Consider the following 13,616-nt stretch of genomic DNA (forward strand, 5'->3'; position numbering starts at 1 on the left):
ACACACACACACACACACACACACACACACACACACACACACACACACACACACACACACACACACACACACACACACACACACACACACACACACACACACACACACACACACACACACACACACACACACACGCATGTTCATCCTCACCATCGCACCACACCTCGCCCCCCTCTTCGCCGCCCAACACGTGCAGAAACTTGTTGTGTTCCTGCAGCCGCGGAAGCAACGGCGAAAAGAAAAGAACAAACTGTCGCCCATAGATCGCATGATGTCTGTTGTCGGAAACAGTGATGGTAGTCGTGGCAACACCGGCTCACGGAGATGACGAGCGGCGTTTCGCTTGATGGCTTGTGACGTGTGTTGTGGCGTGTCGTTACTTAGTGGAATGTTCGCTGGTTGATGCAGGAAGGATAGGCAAGACCTTTTGCGTGGATGTGTGCATGCGTGTGTGTGTGTGTGTGTGCGTGTGTGTGTGTGTGTGCGTGTGTGTGTGTGTGCGTGTGCTTGTTTGTGCTTAGTTGTGTGTTGCGGGTGTGCTTCTGATCAATGCCAGTCTTGGAGTGGCAGCGACAAGGTACAACAAATCACTTTTACTGTGCAAAGTAAACACCCAATGATAATGACAACACAAGCAAGGGGCGCAAAACGCGCACATCCAAAGCACACGCAATCATGCATTGGCGTCAATTAATCTCAAAACACAAACAAACAAACAAACAAACAAACAAACATGCGTGCATGCAGAGAACACACGCAAGACGCAAGCACCAAAGCTGGAGTGAACAAAACACAGACATCAAACGCCGGCCAGGGAGGATCGCAACAAGTATATCCTCGGTTCGTTATCTATCTCTTCTAGACACACAACACAACACACCACGCCACAACACACTACAACACACTACAACACAACACAACACAACACACCACGCCACAACACACTACAACACAACACAACACAACACAACACAACACAACACAGACTATGGTGATGGCGGCGTCGGCGGCGTCGTCTTTGCTGAAGAATGTGATGCGTGTGTTGCCGTGATCATGAAGCGGTGGTGCCAGACGATGCCAATGTGGGCGATAGTGCGTGTTTCTGCGGAGTTGTTGATGGCCGTGCAATGGTGGTTGTGACCATGGTGGCCCCGCTAATGTTGCTGGTTGACGCTGCTGTTGCTGACGACGATGGTGATGATGATGATGCAGGCAGCAGCGATTCAGAGCGTGCGGTTGCTGTCCGGGCACTGTATGGCGTGCCCTGTTGCGAGTGTGGCTGCGTCGGTTTCGATCGCTGCGCCTGTGATGAGGAAGACGATGACGATGACACGACCGATGTTGTCATGTTGGGGTTGTAGTAGCCGATGGTTCGCCGGCTCGTGCTCACCTTTGCACGCTTCGAGTGCAGCTCCTCGTCAAAATAATGCAGGTCACCATCATCGTCGTCACCATCATCATCATCACCACCATCATCATCATTATCGTCGTTGTCGTCGTTCTTGCGGGGGATGGTATCGTTGTTGTAGTGCAGCTCGTCATCATCACCTGCATCGTCCTCAACATCATACTCTTCGCCACCTTCCACACCATCACCATCACCGTCATGGTCATCGTCATCGTCATCAGCAGTGTGGTGCTCACCGGTGGTGTCATTGTCGTATGCGTCACCAGCAACATCGCCAGTGTTGTTGCTGGCCGCATCCTCTGGCTGGTCACCACCACCATCACCATCGTCATCATCATCACCATCATCACTGTGGTGTCGAGCTTCTGCACCTCCGGTCTGCCCGCTGGCTGCCCTGATGGCACGGCGGAGTAAACTTCTCACCCTGCTCCGCCTTGCGTCCTGCAGCAGTGCATGCAAGTCCATGTTCGTCACGGGCGCGCTGTCTGCCTGCAACAGCGTGGCTATCTCCTCCCACATTCCGCGAAACGATTCAAATCCGTCAAATTGACCGTTGATGTACAGCGCGCGCAGTCGTTCTGCGGTTCGCAGGATGCTGGGCCGTTTCTCCAGCCACACGCTCGCAAACACACACGGCTCGCCGTGCTGGTTGCGCCCATGCACAACCATGATGCGCGGTGGCTTCCTAAAGGGGATGCACGCGCGCAAGAACCCAAACACAATCTTCTTGGTCAGCCCCGAGCGGCGCGGGTAGGACAGCCGGAATGTGCATGACATGATGCCGCGATCCGCGAGTGGAAAGCTCTCAATCACGCCGCCAACGTCGTGCATGGCCGCGCTGCCTGCTCCAGACTCGTTCGTCACTTCCTCCATGACAAACAGGTCGTCGTCACCACCGTCATCAACAACAATTGGCGGCCTTGTACTTGTGCGCCCGCTGCTGCTGCTGCTGCTGTTATTGCTGTTATTGCGATGATGTGGGCGATGAGGACTCAGTCCATCATCCTCCTCCTCATCATCATCACCACCACCGTCGTCGTCGTCGTCGTCATCATCATCAGCAGCAGCAGCGGCAGGAGTGGTAGCGACAGTAGCGGAGCGCTGGCTGTTGCTTCTGCGTTTCCTGCTGCGCCCACCTGCGCGGCTCGAGTGTGACGGCATGTAGTCTTCATCATCATCATCATCATCGATTGCACCAGCATCAGTCACTTCATCATCATCATCATCGTCATCGTCATCATCGTCGTCATCAGCTTGATCATCGACACCATGGCGGCTGTTGTTCGTGCCTTCGTGTCCGCGTGTTCCCTTTGTTGACAATACCGAGGATGCCGCCGCCGCCGACGACGACGATGATGAAGATGAAGATGAAGATGATGGTGCTGTTGGATCACCACCGAGCGTGAGTACGCGTGCGGGTGTGCGCGCTGCACTCGCTGGTGTTCGCTCCATCACCGCTCGCTTCGGCTTCTTTGCCTTTGGCGTCGTCGTGGCAGACGCTCGCGGCGACATGTGTGCCGTGAACGACGCAGCCTGGGAGCCAGCCGTCACAACCTCCGTCACGGAGGCAGATGCAGCCATCTCCCGCTCGGTGCTCGGCTGCTCTGTTGTGGCCAACTCTCCGCTCTCAATGTCCATGTTGCATCGGATCGCCTCCCAATACTTCTCGCCATAGTCAAGCAGGAGCTCCTCGCCCACGGAGATGCTACGCATGGTCGTGATGCCCATGTTTTTCATGCCGCACCCGCAGTACTGTGCCACCGTGTGTGTGTGTGTGTGCGCGTGTGTTGTGTGTGTGTGTGTGTGAATGTGATTGTTTGATTGTGTGTAAGTGTGTGATTATGTGTGTGTATTTGTTGGTGTGCGTGTGTGTGTTAATAGTGGAGAGGATGGTGCGTTGAGAGCAAAGCATGTGTTGAGTGGAAGCAGGCTTATGGAGGAAACCTTGAAGATTTGACTCAACAGTGCAGCGTGGGTGCGCTGGAGGCAAAACATCAAAAAAGCGGAAACGTGGAAACATTCACACGGGGGGTCATCTCAACTCACGTTGATTTTGAAGGCGACGTTTGCCTTTTTCTTTTCGTCAATGCCCCTGAAATCGTTGATGAAACGCATTTCGTTTCCAAACTGCGATGCATGGTTCAGAGGGGAAAGTGAAAGCGGCGGAATGTGAGGCGCAAAGTGTGTGCACGTGCGTGTGTGTGAATGCATGTGCGTGAAAGCACATGCGTGAATGCATGTGTGTGAAGACATGCATGTATGCATGCGTATGTGCACGTGTGTGTGTGTGTGTGTGTGCATCTACACCTTTATCAACAACCTCTGTGTGCGCGTGGAGCGACTGTTAAATGATTTAAAACACCACACCAGCGCCCAGACGACACCAAAGCCATCAGGACAACACCGCTGCTGCTCCAAACTGACCTGCGCGGCGTCAATGTCCAGCCACAGTCCTTCCATGTGCAGCTCCGTGATGTACTTGCTGTCGTTGTACTCGCTCGCGCCAGCCGGCTCCCGCACCATTCCTGTGTAGAACCCGATGCTGATGGCGACACGTTCGTGTGTGCATGTGTGTGTGTGTGTGTGTGTGCGTGTGTGTGTGTGTGTATGTATGTGTGTGTGCGTGTGTGTGCGTGCGTGTCGTGAGTCGTGAGTTGTGAGAATCTAGCCCATACCAAGGTCATGGGTGGCGTCAAAATCACTCCATGACTTCAGTGCCCCTCCCCGTATCTTCTTCATCATGCACACGGCCGCGCATGTAAGCAAACACGCGATCAAAACACACACACGCACACACGCACGCACGCACGCACGCACGCACGCACACATACACGCCGTGCAACTCACTGCTCGTCTGGTCCAATCTCCTTTGCAGCGAAGACTCCGAGCTGTCCAAAGCACGGGTGACCCCGGTCGCGAATTGGACGGACCTGACGATAATGATGATGACGATGGTGGTGATGGTGATGGTGATGGTGATGGTGGTGGTGGTGGTGGTGGTGGTGGTGGTTAATTGGAGGTGGTTGGATGCTTGTGTCCAGACCGTGGTGGTCAAGTGCACACACGTACACGTACACGCACACGCACACGCACACGCACACACACACGCACACGCACCTCGATTGAAGGGTGTACACGCTGCTGGGTGACGGAGAGGAGGGTGTCGTTGACGTTGGGGACGCCCCACAGCAGCACTGGGGTGTAGTGCACGTCTGCAGGCCAGTAGCGCGGTATCTTCCATTCATACCCGCCTTTCGTGCTGTTAACCATCGTCGTGGTGGTGGCGGTGGCGACAGGGAAGATGAGGGCAACAACGGGTGATCATAGGGCAACACACACACACACACATGTGCACACACACACACACAAGTGCACAAACACACACACACACACAAAAGCACACACACACACACACACACACACACAAAAGTACAAACACACACATAAGACAAACGCATACAGACTCACGTGTGCATGAGGGATTTGACGGTCTTGCGGGGATGTGAGCGCGCCTTGAGCCTGGCTGTTCCCGTTCGGTGGGAAAAGGACTCCAAGTCCGCTTCGAGTTTCATCAGCTCACGTGTCTTCTCCAGGTGGGTGAGCGACACGCCCGTCTCCATCTGCTCCTCGGAGGACTGCACGGACATCTGAAAGGAGTCGACAGTCTCAAACACGTAGTTCTTCGGGTTTACAAAGTGCCACGGCAGGCCAATGACGCTGACAGGGGTGTGATCTGCCACGTCATGTGGGCGGCAAAACGCGTGCACGCTCTGCACGCGCGACTTGCGGGGGTCCGGACCCAAATTCCAGCTGTTGTCCAGGCTGCTGTAGAAGAAGTAAATCTCCCGATCCACGTGTTTGTAAATGGGGCTGCCAGGCGCCGTCTCGTACACGCGCCCATATAGCCCGTCAACGTCAACCAAGCCGGCGGGGGCACCACGTGCACGGAACAGCGTCGCGTGCTGGTGCGGGCTGTGTCCATCGTCGCCAGCAGTAGGGACCGACTTTGTGCTCGTACGAGTGGCGCTGGTGACGGTGCTGGCGGTTGTTGTTGCTGCTGCTGTTGTTGTTGTTGTTGGTGTTGCTGTTATTGTTGTTGTCGTGGTTGTTGTTGTTGGTGGTGTTGCTGCTGCTGTTGTTGTTGTCGTGGTTGGCGCGGATGATACCGCCGTGTCGTCATGCTTGGGCTGAAGGGGTTGTACATCGCGTTGCTGCGGGTGTTGCTGCTGTGGATGTGTTTGCTGTGATGACGACGACGATGACGATAATGATGATGATGATGGTGGTGGTGGTGCGGGTGCGCTCTCCTCTGACTTCTCCCGGGGAGGTTTCATGGCTGTGGGCGGCAGCCGGGCAGCGGTGGTGTTGGCGGAGACAACTGCTGTTGCTGTCGCCGTTGTCGTTGCTGATGTTGTTGCTGATGTGGTTGTCACGACGGCCAACGATGACGATGACGTTGCTGTTGTGCTCGTCGTTGATGCACCAGCCGTGGCTTCCTCCTTTGCTTCTGCTGCGTCTGTCGTTGAAGCTTGAGTTGCCGTGCTTGGTGCTGATACCTCCTCACCATCATCAAGAACAATCACCCTTGCATCACTTCCATGCTCAACCACGGAAATATCGTGGGTATCTGTCACCATCGCTCCAATCGCCCCACGCTCCCGCGCTGCATGTGTCCCTGTTGCTGCTTCATGCACCACTTCCTCCGTCTTCTGACTGCCCAACGACTGCTGGTGTTGTTGGTGGTCGTGTGACACGGGCGGTTGTGTTTCCTGCTGTTCTCTTCTTTCTACTTGCTGTTGCTGTTGCTGTTGGTGGTGTTGATGCTGCTGTACAACAGCAGCATCAGCCTTGTCGCGTCTGTTTCTGTTGTCTTCAACCGCTGCCTGTGCCGCAGTTGTCGGACCAACACCGTTCACAGCCGTGGCGTTGTTGACTTCCTGTTGTTGTGCTTGCGTCATGTCCGCCTGCGACGTGGTGGCTGCTGCTCCTGCCTGCTGCGGTGACTCGGAGCTTGATGATAGCGTACTGGACGCCGTTGAGGATGCGGACACATTGGTTGCTGCTGCTGTCGCCGCTGGTGGGGCGTGCGCTGTGTTGTGGTGTTGCTTGCTCGCAGGCACGGGCTCGGGTCGCTGTACACGCACTGTTGTGGATGGAAGATCCACTGTGATGACGCGCTGCTCCTCAACCAGCTGATGCAAGCAAATGTGCGCACGCATGTTTCACGCGTGGGGGGGGGGGCGGGATGTGAGGACGTGTACGCGTGTGTGTGTGTGTGTGTGTGCGTGTGTGTGTGCGTGTGTGTGTGTGTGTGTGCGTGCGTCCGTGCGTGTTTGTGTGTGTGTGTGTGTGCGTGCGTGCGTGCGTGCGTGCGTGCGTGCGTGCGTGTGTGTGTGTGTGTGTGTGTGTGTGTGTGTGTGTGTGTGTGTGTGTGTGTGGTGTGTGTGTGTGTGTGTGTGTGTGTGTGTGTGTGTGTGCACGCATGCGCGAAAGAAGAAACATCATCAAGAGCAAAGCACGCGTACTTGTTACGGGTGCACGTGCATGCATGCAAGCAGATGCATCGACGCATAATTTGTACCGTGATGTCTGTTGCGGGAAGGAGGTTCACGTCAAACGGGCACTCATCAGGAAGCTTCGTTGCACCTTTCATGCAGTGTGAGTAGGTGGCAGTGGTGGCAAAGATGAGACACACGCTCGTGGGGGGGGGGGGTGGCGGGGGGTGGTGAACGAGGACGAAGTAGCAAAGAAGAGGAGCACCAAGCGCGCACTGACATGAAGGAGGCGACGCGCATACATGCACGTACGCAAGCAGGTGGGTACGCAAGCAGGTGGGTACGCAAACTCACATGTGAACACACATACACACACATACAAATACACATAAACATACATACGTAAACCCTCGCACAAATACACGCACAAATACACGCACAAATACACGCACACACACAAATACACGCACACACACACACACACACGTAAATCCTCGCACAAATACAACCGCACACGGCGCACCTGCGTGGATGAGTTCGAGGTAGTGCTTCTGTGCGCGCGAGAGGAGCAGCTGTTCAACGAGTGACATGTCAAGCTCGCCAGGGGTGCACAGCACCCCCGTCAGCGTCGGGTAGAGCTGTGGGCAGCGCAGGTGGTCTGCCAGACACAGCGCCACCTCATGCACGTCATATTTGTTGTTGTGGCAGCGTGTAAAGAAGTCTTCCTGGTAGATGCAGCACGGCACTTTGCTCTTGGTGGTGGCTGGAAGGTCTGCAAGGACGGCTGTGCACACCGCTGCCCGCGTCGCAGCCAACGACGATGATGACGATGATGACGATGATGATGCTGGCATTGACGCCGAGGACACGGATGCTGACGCTGCGCTGGGGCGGGAGAGCGAGACGCCAATGGTGCCTGAGCCGAGCGGCACAAACTTGATGCGCATGAAGCGATGGATGGCCCTCGTGCTCCACGCGCGACGAAAGTGCGCTGGGTAGAACCGCCGCATACTGTCCACCACAAACAGCTTTGCCGTGTACGACAGGTTGCGCAGAGGTGTGGCCAGCGACTGCGGAATGTGCACGCGGTGCGGCTGCACCGTGAGGGCGGCAGATGCCGTGGGGATGCCCATGAGGTCATACAGGAGGTGGAAGGCGGCCTCCTCCTCCGGGTCCACCCACGCTGTGTAGGAGAAGAAGTGGGCGGCGCCAGCGTCACGCTCGCAGTTCTTGCGCACGACAACGACCTCGCGTGCGGGCCGCAGTGTGAGCTCCGCAGATGCGGCAACCGCAGCAGCCGACACCATACCGCCCCGTGCAGCTGATGACGCTGGGGTGGCATTGCCGTTGACATGGGCTGCAATGCTGGTGGTGGTGGTGGTGGTGGTGGCGGAAGGTTGACCTTCGCCGGTGATGGTGATGGGTGAGGACGAGTGTGACGAGTGGACGGAAGCGATGGATGATGTTGAGGAGGAGGCTGATGAGGATGAGGAGGACGGCCTCCGCTGCCGTGCGCTTGTGACAGCGGGGTGGTTTGGCGGCTGCTGCAGTTGCTGCAGCTGCAATTTCAGCAGTTGCTGCTGGCGTTGCTGCTTCTTTGCTCGTTTTAGCTGTTGTTTGAGCTCCTCCTTGTTGGGGTCAGCCAGGATGCGGATGTGGGAGACGTCCATGATGGGGCGCATGCGCAGGCTCCAGCGCTGGGCCTTCTCGGCGATGGCAGCGACGGTGCGTGCCAGGGCACCGAGTGATTGCTTGGCGTTTGCCAGGCTGGGGTCATGGTCCAGCGAGGACATGTACACCGTGAAGGCGACCCGCAGCGCATCGTCTGGCGTCAGCGTTGACGCCGCAGACATGGTGCACGACTCACCGTGCGTGCGTGCGTGCGTGCGTGTGTGTGTGTGTGTGTGTGTGTGTGTGTGTGTGTGTGTGTGTGTGTGTGTGTGTGTGTGTGTGTGTGTGTGTGTGTGTGTGTGTGTGTGTGTGTGTGTGTGTGTGTGCGACTGGTGGCACTGGATGTGGTTGGTGGGCTGGTGGTGTTCGCGTGGAAGGAGAGGATGCTGTTGTGTGCCAAAGGCGCGCGGTAGCAAAGGCAAAATTGACGTTGCCCGTGTGGCGATGCAAAGGCAATTTTGCCTTGACAACAAGAAGCAAAACCAGGCTGACGAGAGCGACTGCTGGTGTGTGCGCAAAAACCCCAACGCGAATGCTTCGATCCCACACACACTGTGTGAGGTCCTCCTCCTGCCACCTGCCTGCCTACCTGTTCTGTTGTCAACAAGATAGAGACAGCACACATCCACACGCATCCACCACAGACGCACGCATCCACCACAGCCGCACATCCACGCACGCATACAGCGAGCGCCCTCTTTGCTTGCTGGCAATCTAAACCTCCGTCACGTCATCCTGACGGGGAAGACGCCGTAGGTAGCAGCCATTTGTTTTGTTGCTTGGGGTCACGGCTGCTGACGAGGACGAAGACAAAAGGATGTTGGTGTTTGTGACCTCGCGGCGGCACGCGGGCAAGACCTTTGTGCTCGTTGCAGACGGAGATGAGACTGTCGCCCGACTATTGTAAGCTGATGCTTGTGTGTGTGTGTGTGTGTGTGTGTGTGTGTGTGTGTGTGTGTGTGTGTGTGTGTGTGTGTGTTGCAACTTCTCGCGTTTCTTCTCGCTTCCTTGTGCTGCTTGAGCTTGCTTCCTCCCCATATATGCTTCCATGCGCGTCCACCCTCGACTCATCTCCCATCACCCACTCCATCCACTCACACACACGCACATATCGCGGACATGATGCAGTGCGTATTTGTTTCATACGTTTTTTGACATGCGCATCGTGGCTGCGCCATTCATCCTGAAGCACAAGGGAAAGTTCCTTGAACCACACACCAAACTCAAGGTCAGCATGCGCACACTGTGTGCGTGTCGGAGGTGACAAAGAAACTGTGAGCGGACACGCAAAAAAAAAATGCTGTCTATGCGTCCGAGGCAAGACATCGCCCATGTACGGCGACGAGCCAACAGCCGTCGCCATGCACGCGATTTGTAGCCCCATGTGTACACGCACTCATGTGCACACTCACCCACGTGCACACCTCGACAATAGGACATTGTTGGCACGGATCGGTCGGATCTGTATGTGGATTTGGTGGAGACGCGAAAGGACATCAGGGACGCGTCCGCGTGGGATGCCGAGCACCCTCCCTTCATCCTATCGGAGATGGTCGCAGCAACACTGCACCGCGAGCGCCGTTGGTTCAGGCGACGCCGCCGCCTCCTCACAGCAACCCAGGTGTGTGTGTGTGTGTGTGTGTGTGTGTGTGTGTGTGTGTGTGTGTGTGTGTGTGTGTGTGTGTATGTGTGTGTGTGTGTGTATGTGTGTGCGTGTGTGTGTGTGTGTGCTGAGGTTCTGCTTGTTACTCCTTGAATCACATCGCCTTGCTTTCGCTCATTCCGAGCACCCACAAACGCATCACCACCACCACCACCGCCGCCGCCACCGCCGCTGCAGTTGCCCTCGCCATGGCGGGGCTGGCCGACCTGCCGCAATTCTCCGAGATTGGTGCCTTCACCATCTCAATGCCGCCCGAGGCGAAGCGGTGGGCTGTGCGCTCTGCCATCGCGTTCTCCATATCCGCATTTGCCCTCACCGCCATTGCCGCACTCAACACCCTCTACTACATCGCAGATGTGCGTGATGCGTGTGTGTGTGCGCGCGTGTGAGAGAGAGAGAGAGAGAGTGTGTGTGTGTGTGTGTTTGTGTGCATGTGTGTGTGCGTGATTGTGCGTGATTGTGCGTGATGCGTGTGTGCGTGTGTGTGTGTGTGTTTGTGTGTGTTGGATGCTCGTGTACGCACGCTGGCACAGCATGGTGGTGTTTACCATGATTCAACTCGTCAACACATCCACAAACTAACGCATCCCCTCGTCAACGACGCCACCACTGCAGGGCTGCGCCACCAACTACTGTGAATTCCGGAGCGTGGGCACGCTGCTTGCGCTTTGGCTCATGGCGATGAGTCAGCTCACCATCGCCATCCTCACCTCCCTCGCACAGGCAAACTTTGGTCGCAAGGTGAGGGTGTGTGTGTGTCTGTGTCTGTGTGTGTGTGTGTGTGTGTGTGTGTGTGTGTGTCTGTATGTGTCTGTAAACGTACACGTAGCTGCATGGTTTTCAGCATCAATTCCTCATTCTGTCATCCACACCATTGCTGTCGCTGTCGTCATCAGGCCGGCGATCGCATTGCGCCGCTTCTCCTCAGCGCAGGATTTGCTGAGTCAGCAATTGACTCTGCCAGGCACCCCAACATGTGAGAAGATGTGATGCAACTGCGCATGCATTGCAAGAGGGGGATGTGAGAGATGACAGTGTGAGAGCTGAGTGTCTGTGTGTGTGTGTGTGTGTGTGTGTGTGTGTGTGTGTGTGTGTGTGTGTGTGTGTGTGTGTGTGTCGGTGCGTGTGTGCCGGTGCGTGTGTGCTTGTGCAAGCAGTTACATACACTCACCTGTGATGCCCGCGTTTCGTTTTGTTGCTGCTGTTGTCACTATGATAGGCTTCACTTTACGCAGGAGTACGTGGGCATGTGTGCGTCCAACATCCACGCATTCATCCAGCACAATGGGTGAGTGACAGAGAGAGAGAGAGTGTGTGTGTGTGTGTGTCTGTGTGTCTGTGTGTGTGTGTGTGTGTGTCTGTGTGTCTGTGTGAGCTGACACCGTTGAACGACACACGCGTCCCTTCTCCGTCGTTTTGCTCATCGTACCCGTCAACACGATTGTCCCCCCCCCCTTCCCTCAAATCCGTGCGCCAGCCACACGGTGCTTGCGGAGATTGTAGACCAGGTGGACAAGGGCGAAACGCCCGTGCTGCTGCACACTCTCACATCCGTCGCCCGCACAGACGAGGGCATGGTGCGCGCGTGTGTGTGTATTAATGTGTGTGTGTGTGTGCGTGTGTTAATGTGTGTGTGTTAATGTGTGTGTGTGTGTGTGTGTGTGTGTGTGTGTGTGTGTGTGTGTGTGTGTGTGTGTGTGTGTGTGTGTGTGTGTGTGTGTGGACGGGTTTTCGTGTCCCTTCCCAACCTTGCCCCTTCTTCACAACATGCATTCCTTCACACGTCCACTCGTACATGTACCCAGTCTGTGTGTGCACTCACACTCGCTCAACACCCAGTTGTGTGCAGTGCACTCTGCCTTGCTTTTATTCATCCAATCATCCATCGTCCATCCACTCAACTGGACCAACCCCCCTACCCCCCTCCCCTCCTCCAATCCCCTTGCAACCACCATACGTTATACGCAGGCTGCGCTTGCTCGGCTGAATGTGTCGTCGCCGCTTGCGCGCGCCGTCACCGTCTCGCCCGCCGACCGCCACCCCCTCCTCCTCGCCCTCATCGCCCGCCTCTACAGGGTACGCGTTCGGCTGTTTTGATTGATTGATTGTTTGTTTGTTTGTTCTGTCTGTTGAGTGATTGATTGATTGTTTGTTTGTTCTGTTTGTTGATTGTTTGTTTGTTTGTTTGTTTTGTTCTGTCTGTTGAGTGATTGATTGTTTGTTTGTTTGTTCTGTTTGTTGATTGTTTGTTTGCTTGTGCTGTGATTGTGTGTGTGTGTGTGTGTTTTTTCGTGTTCTGATTCTTCAATCCCACCTCATCTCCACGTCACCTCCACGTCCATCACATCCTTCATCCCTTCATCCAGGCCATCCCCACTGCCGCTGGTCGCGCGGATGTGTTGGAGCAGCTCCTCGTGTCGCTCCTCGCCAGAGGTGCGCGTGAGCACATTTGAACACACGAATCGTTTTGTTGCAGAAGAACATGCGTGGGCTGAGCACGGGTGTGGCGCTGTGTCGTGGTGCTGTGTCGTAATTTTCAATCGTGGCTGTCGTCTCGCGCACGCGAGTAGCGACACTCATGCGTGTTTGTCGTTGTTGAACATTGCAAATGCTCCTTCGTTCACCTCCCATCCCACCAACAACCCCCAACGAACGCTCACTGCATCTCTCCCTCCTCCTCCTTTTCCTTCGTCTCGCATTTCCATCACCCATCACTACAGGCACGCTGCTGACCGCTGAGGACGTCACTGTCGCTGCGTCGCTCGTGCACACTGCGCTGGCAGAAGAGTTGGTCAAACCGCACGCCCTTGGCGGCTCGCTCAACGAAATGGTGGTCCTCCTCACCGCTGCGAAGGACTCGAAGGACTGTCAAGTACTGCTGTCCTCCCTTGGACGCGTTTTGAAAGCGCGCCCGGCCGTCGACAGCGAGCTGCTCCTCGACATTATACGTCAACTCCGGCCAACGCTCCAGGTGTGGCTTTCTGTGTTTCGTGTGTGTATGTGTGTGTGTTTGTTTTTGTGTGTGTGTGTTTGTTTGTGTGTGTGTGTGTGTGTGATGTGTTCGTTTTGTGTGTGTGTGTGTGTGTGTGTGTGTGTGTGTGTGTGTGTGTGTGTGTGTGTGTGTGTGTGTTTAACGTTACCGGGTGGGGGGCCGAGCTCGTAGTCTCAGCCTTTGGGACAGTCTCGCGCTCATTTAGACCCGACGGTAGAAAACTCTCAAACATATAGTCTCTAGCGCCCGCCGTCTGGTTGATCATCTGGGTGGCTCTCGCGTTCAGAGGTAGGGTCTGAGATATCTAAAGCTCAAGGAAATCTGTGTGATAATATAATAACCTTCACTACAAGTGCCCACCACACCACAACGCCCGCGCCTCCGATT

The 13,616-nt window shown here is 55.7% G+C and overlaps 3 protein-coding genes across 3 annotated transcripts in view; 2 read left to right on the forward strand and 1 right to left on the reverse strand.

Annotated features, from left to right (window-relative positions):
* The window catches only part of PTSG_08975 (uncharacterized protein), a 9,045-nt gene extending 8,572 nt beyond the window's left edge, over window positions 1-473 (forward strand). The window contains exon 20 of the mRNA XM_004989715.1: window positions 197-473. Coding sequence (XP_004989772.1) covers window positions 197-328 — 132 coding nt within the window. The 3' untranslated portion in view covers window positions 329-473. The remainder of the gene's footprint in view (window positions 1-196) is intronic.
* Window positions 474-1,051: 578 nt separating this feature from the next.
* Window positions 1,052-8,756, reverse strand: PTSG_12820 (uncharacterized protein; the record flags this gene model as incomplete). The annotated part of the gene is made up of 8 exons (XM_004989716.1): window positions 1,052-3,160; window positions 3,455-3,535; window positions 3,833-3,950; window positions 4,256-4,338; window positions 4,526-4,667; window positions 4,877-6,600; window positions 6,990-7,054; window positions 7,427-8,756. 8 exons carry the CDS (start codon window positions 8,754-8,756, stop codon window positions 1,052-1,054), a joined length of 5,652 nt encoding a protein of 1,883 aa, XP_004989773.1.
* Window positions 8,757-9,391: 635 nt separating this feature from the next.
* The window catches only part of PTSG_08976 (uncharacterized protein), a gene marked incomplete at its 5' end in the record, with an annotated part of 5,898 nt that continues 1,673 nt past the window's right edge, over window positions 9,392-13,616 (forward strand). Inside the window, 11 exons of the mRNA XM_004989717.1 lie at window positions 9,392-9,477; window positions 9,703-9,802; window positions 10,010-10,154; window positions 10,415-10,593; window positions 10,853-10,978; window positions 11,134-11,213; window positions 11,457-11,525; window positions 11,715-11,814; window positions 12,206-12,313; window positions 12,604-12,670; window positions 12,958-13,208. Of these exons, the coding sequence (XP_004989774.1) occupies window positions 9,392-9,477; window positions 9,703-9,802; window positions 10,010-10,154; window positions 10,415-10,593; window positions 10,853-10,978; window positions 11,134-11,213; window positions 11,457-11,525; window positions 11,715-11,814; window positions 12,206-12,313; window positions 12,604-12,670; window positions 12,958-13,208 (1,311 nt within the window). The remainder of the gene's footprint in view (window positions 9,478-9,702; window positions 9,803-10,009; window positions 10,155-10,414; window positions 10,594-10,852; window positions 10,979-11,133; window positions 11,214-11,456; window positions 11,526-11,714; window positions 11,815-12,205; window positions 12,314-12,603; window positions 12,671-12,957; window positions 13,209-13,616) is intronic.

The sequence above is a fragment of the Salpingoeca rosetta genome, assembly GCF_000188695.1.
Source record: "Salpingoeca rosetta unplaced genomic scaffold supercont1.27, whole genome shotgun sequence".
Classification (NCBI taxonomy): domain Eukaryota; class Choanoflagellata; order Craspedida; family Salpingoecidae; genus Salpingoeca; species Salpingoeca rosetta.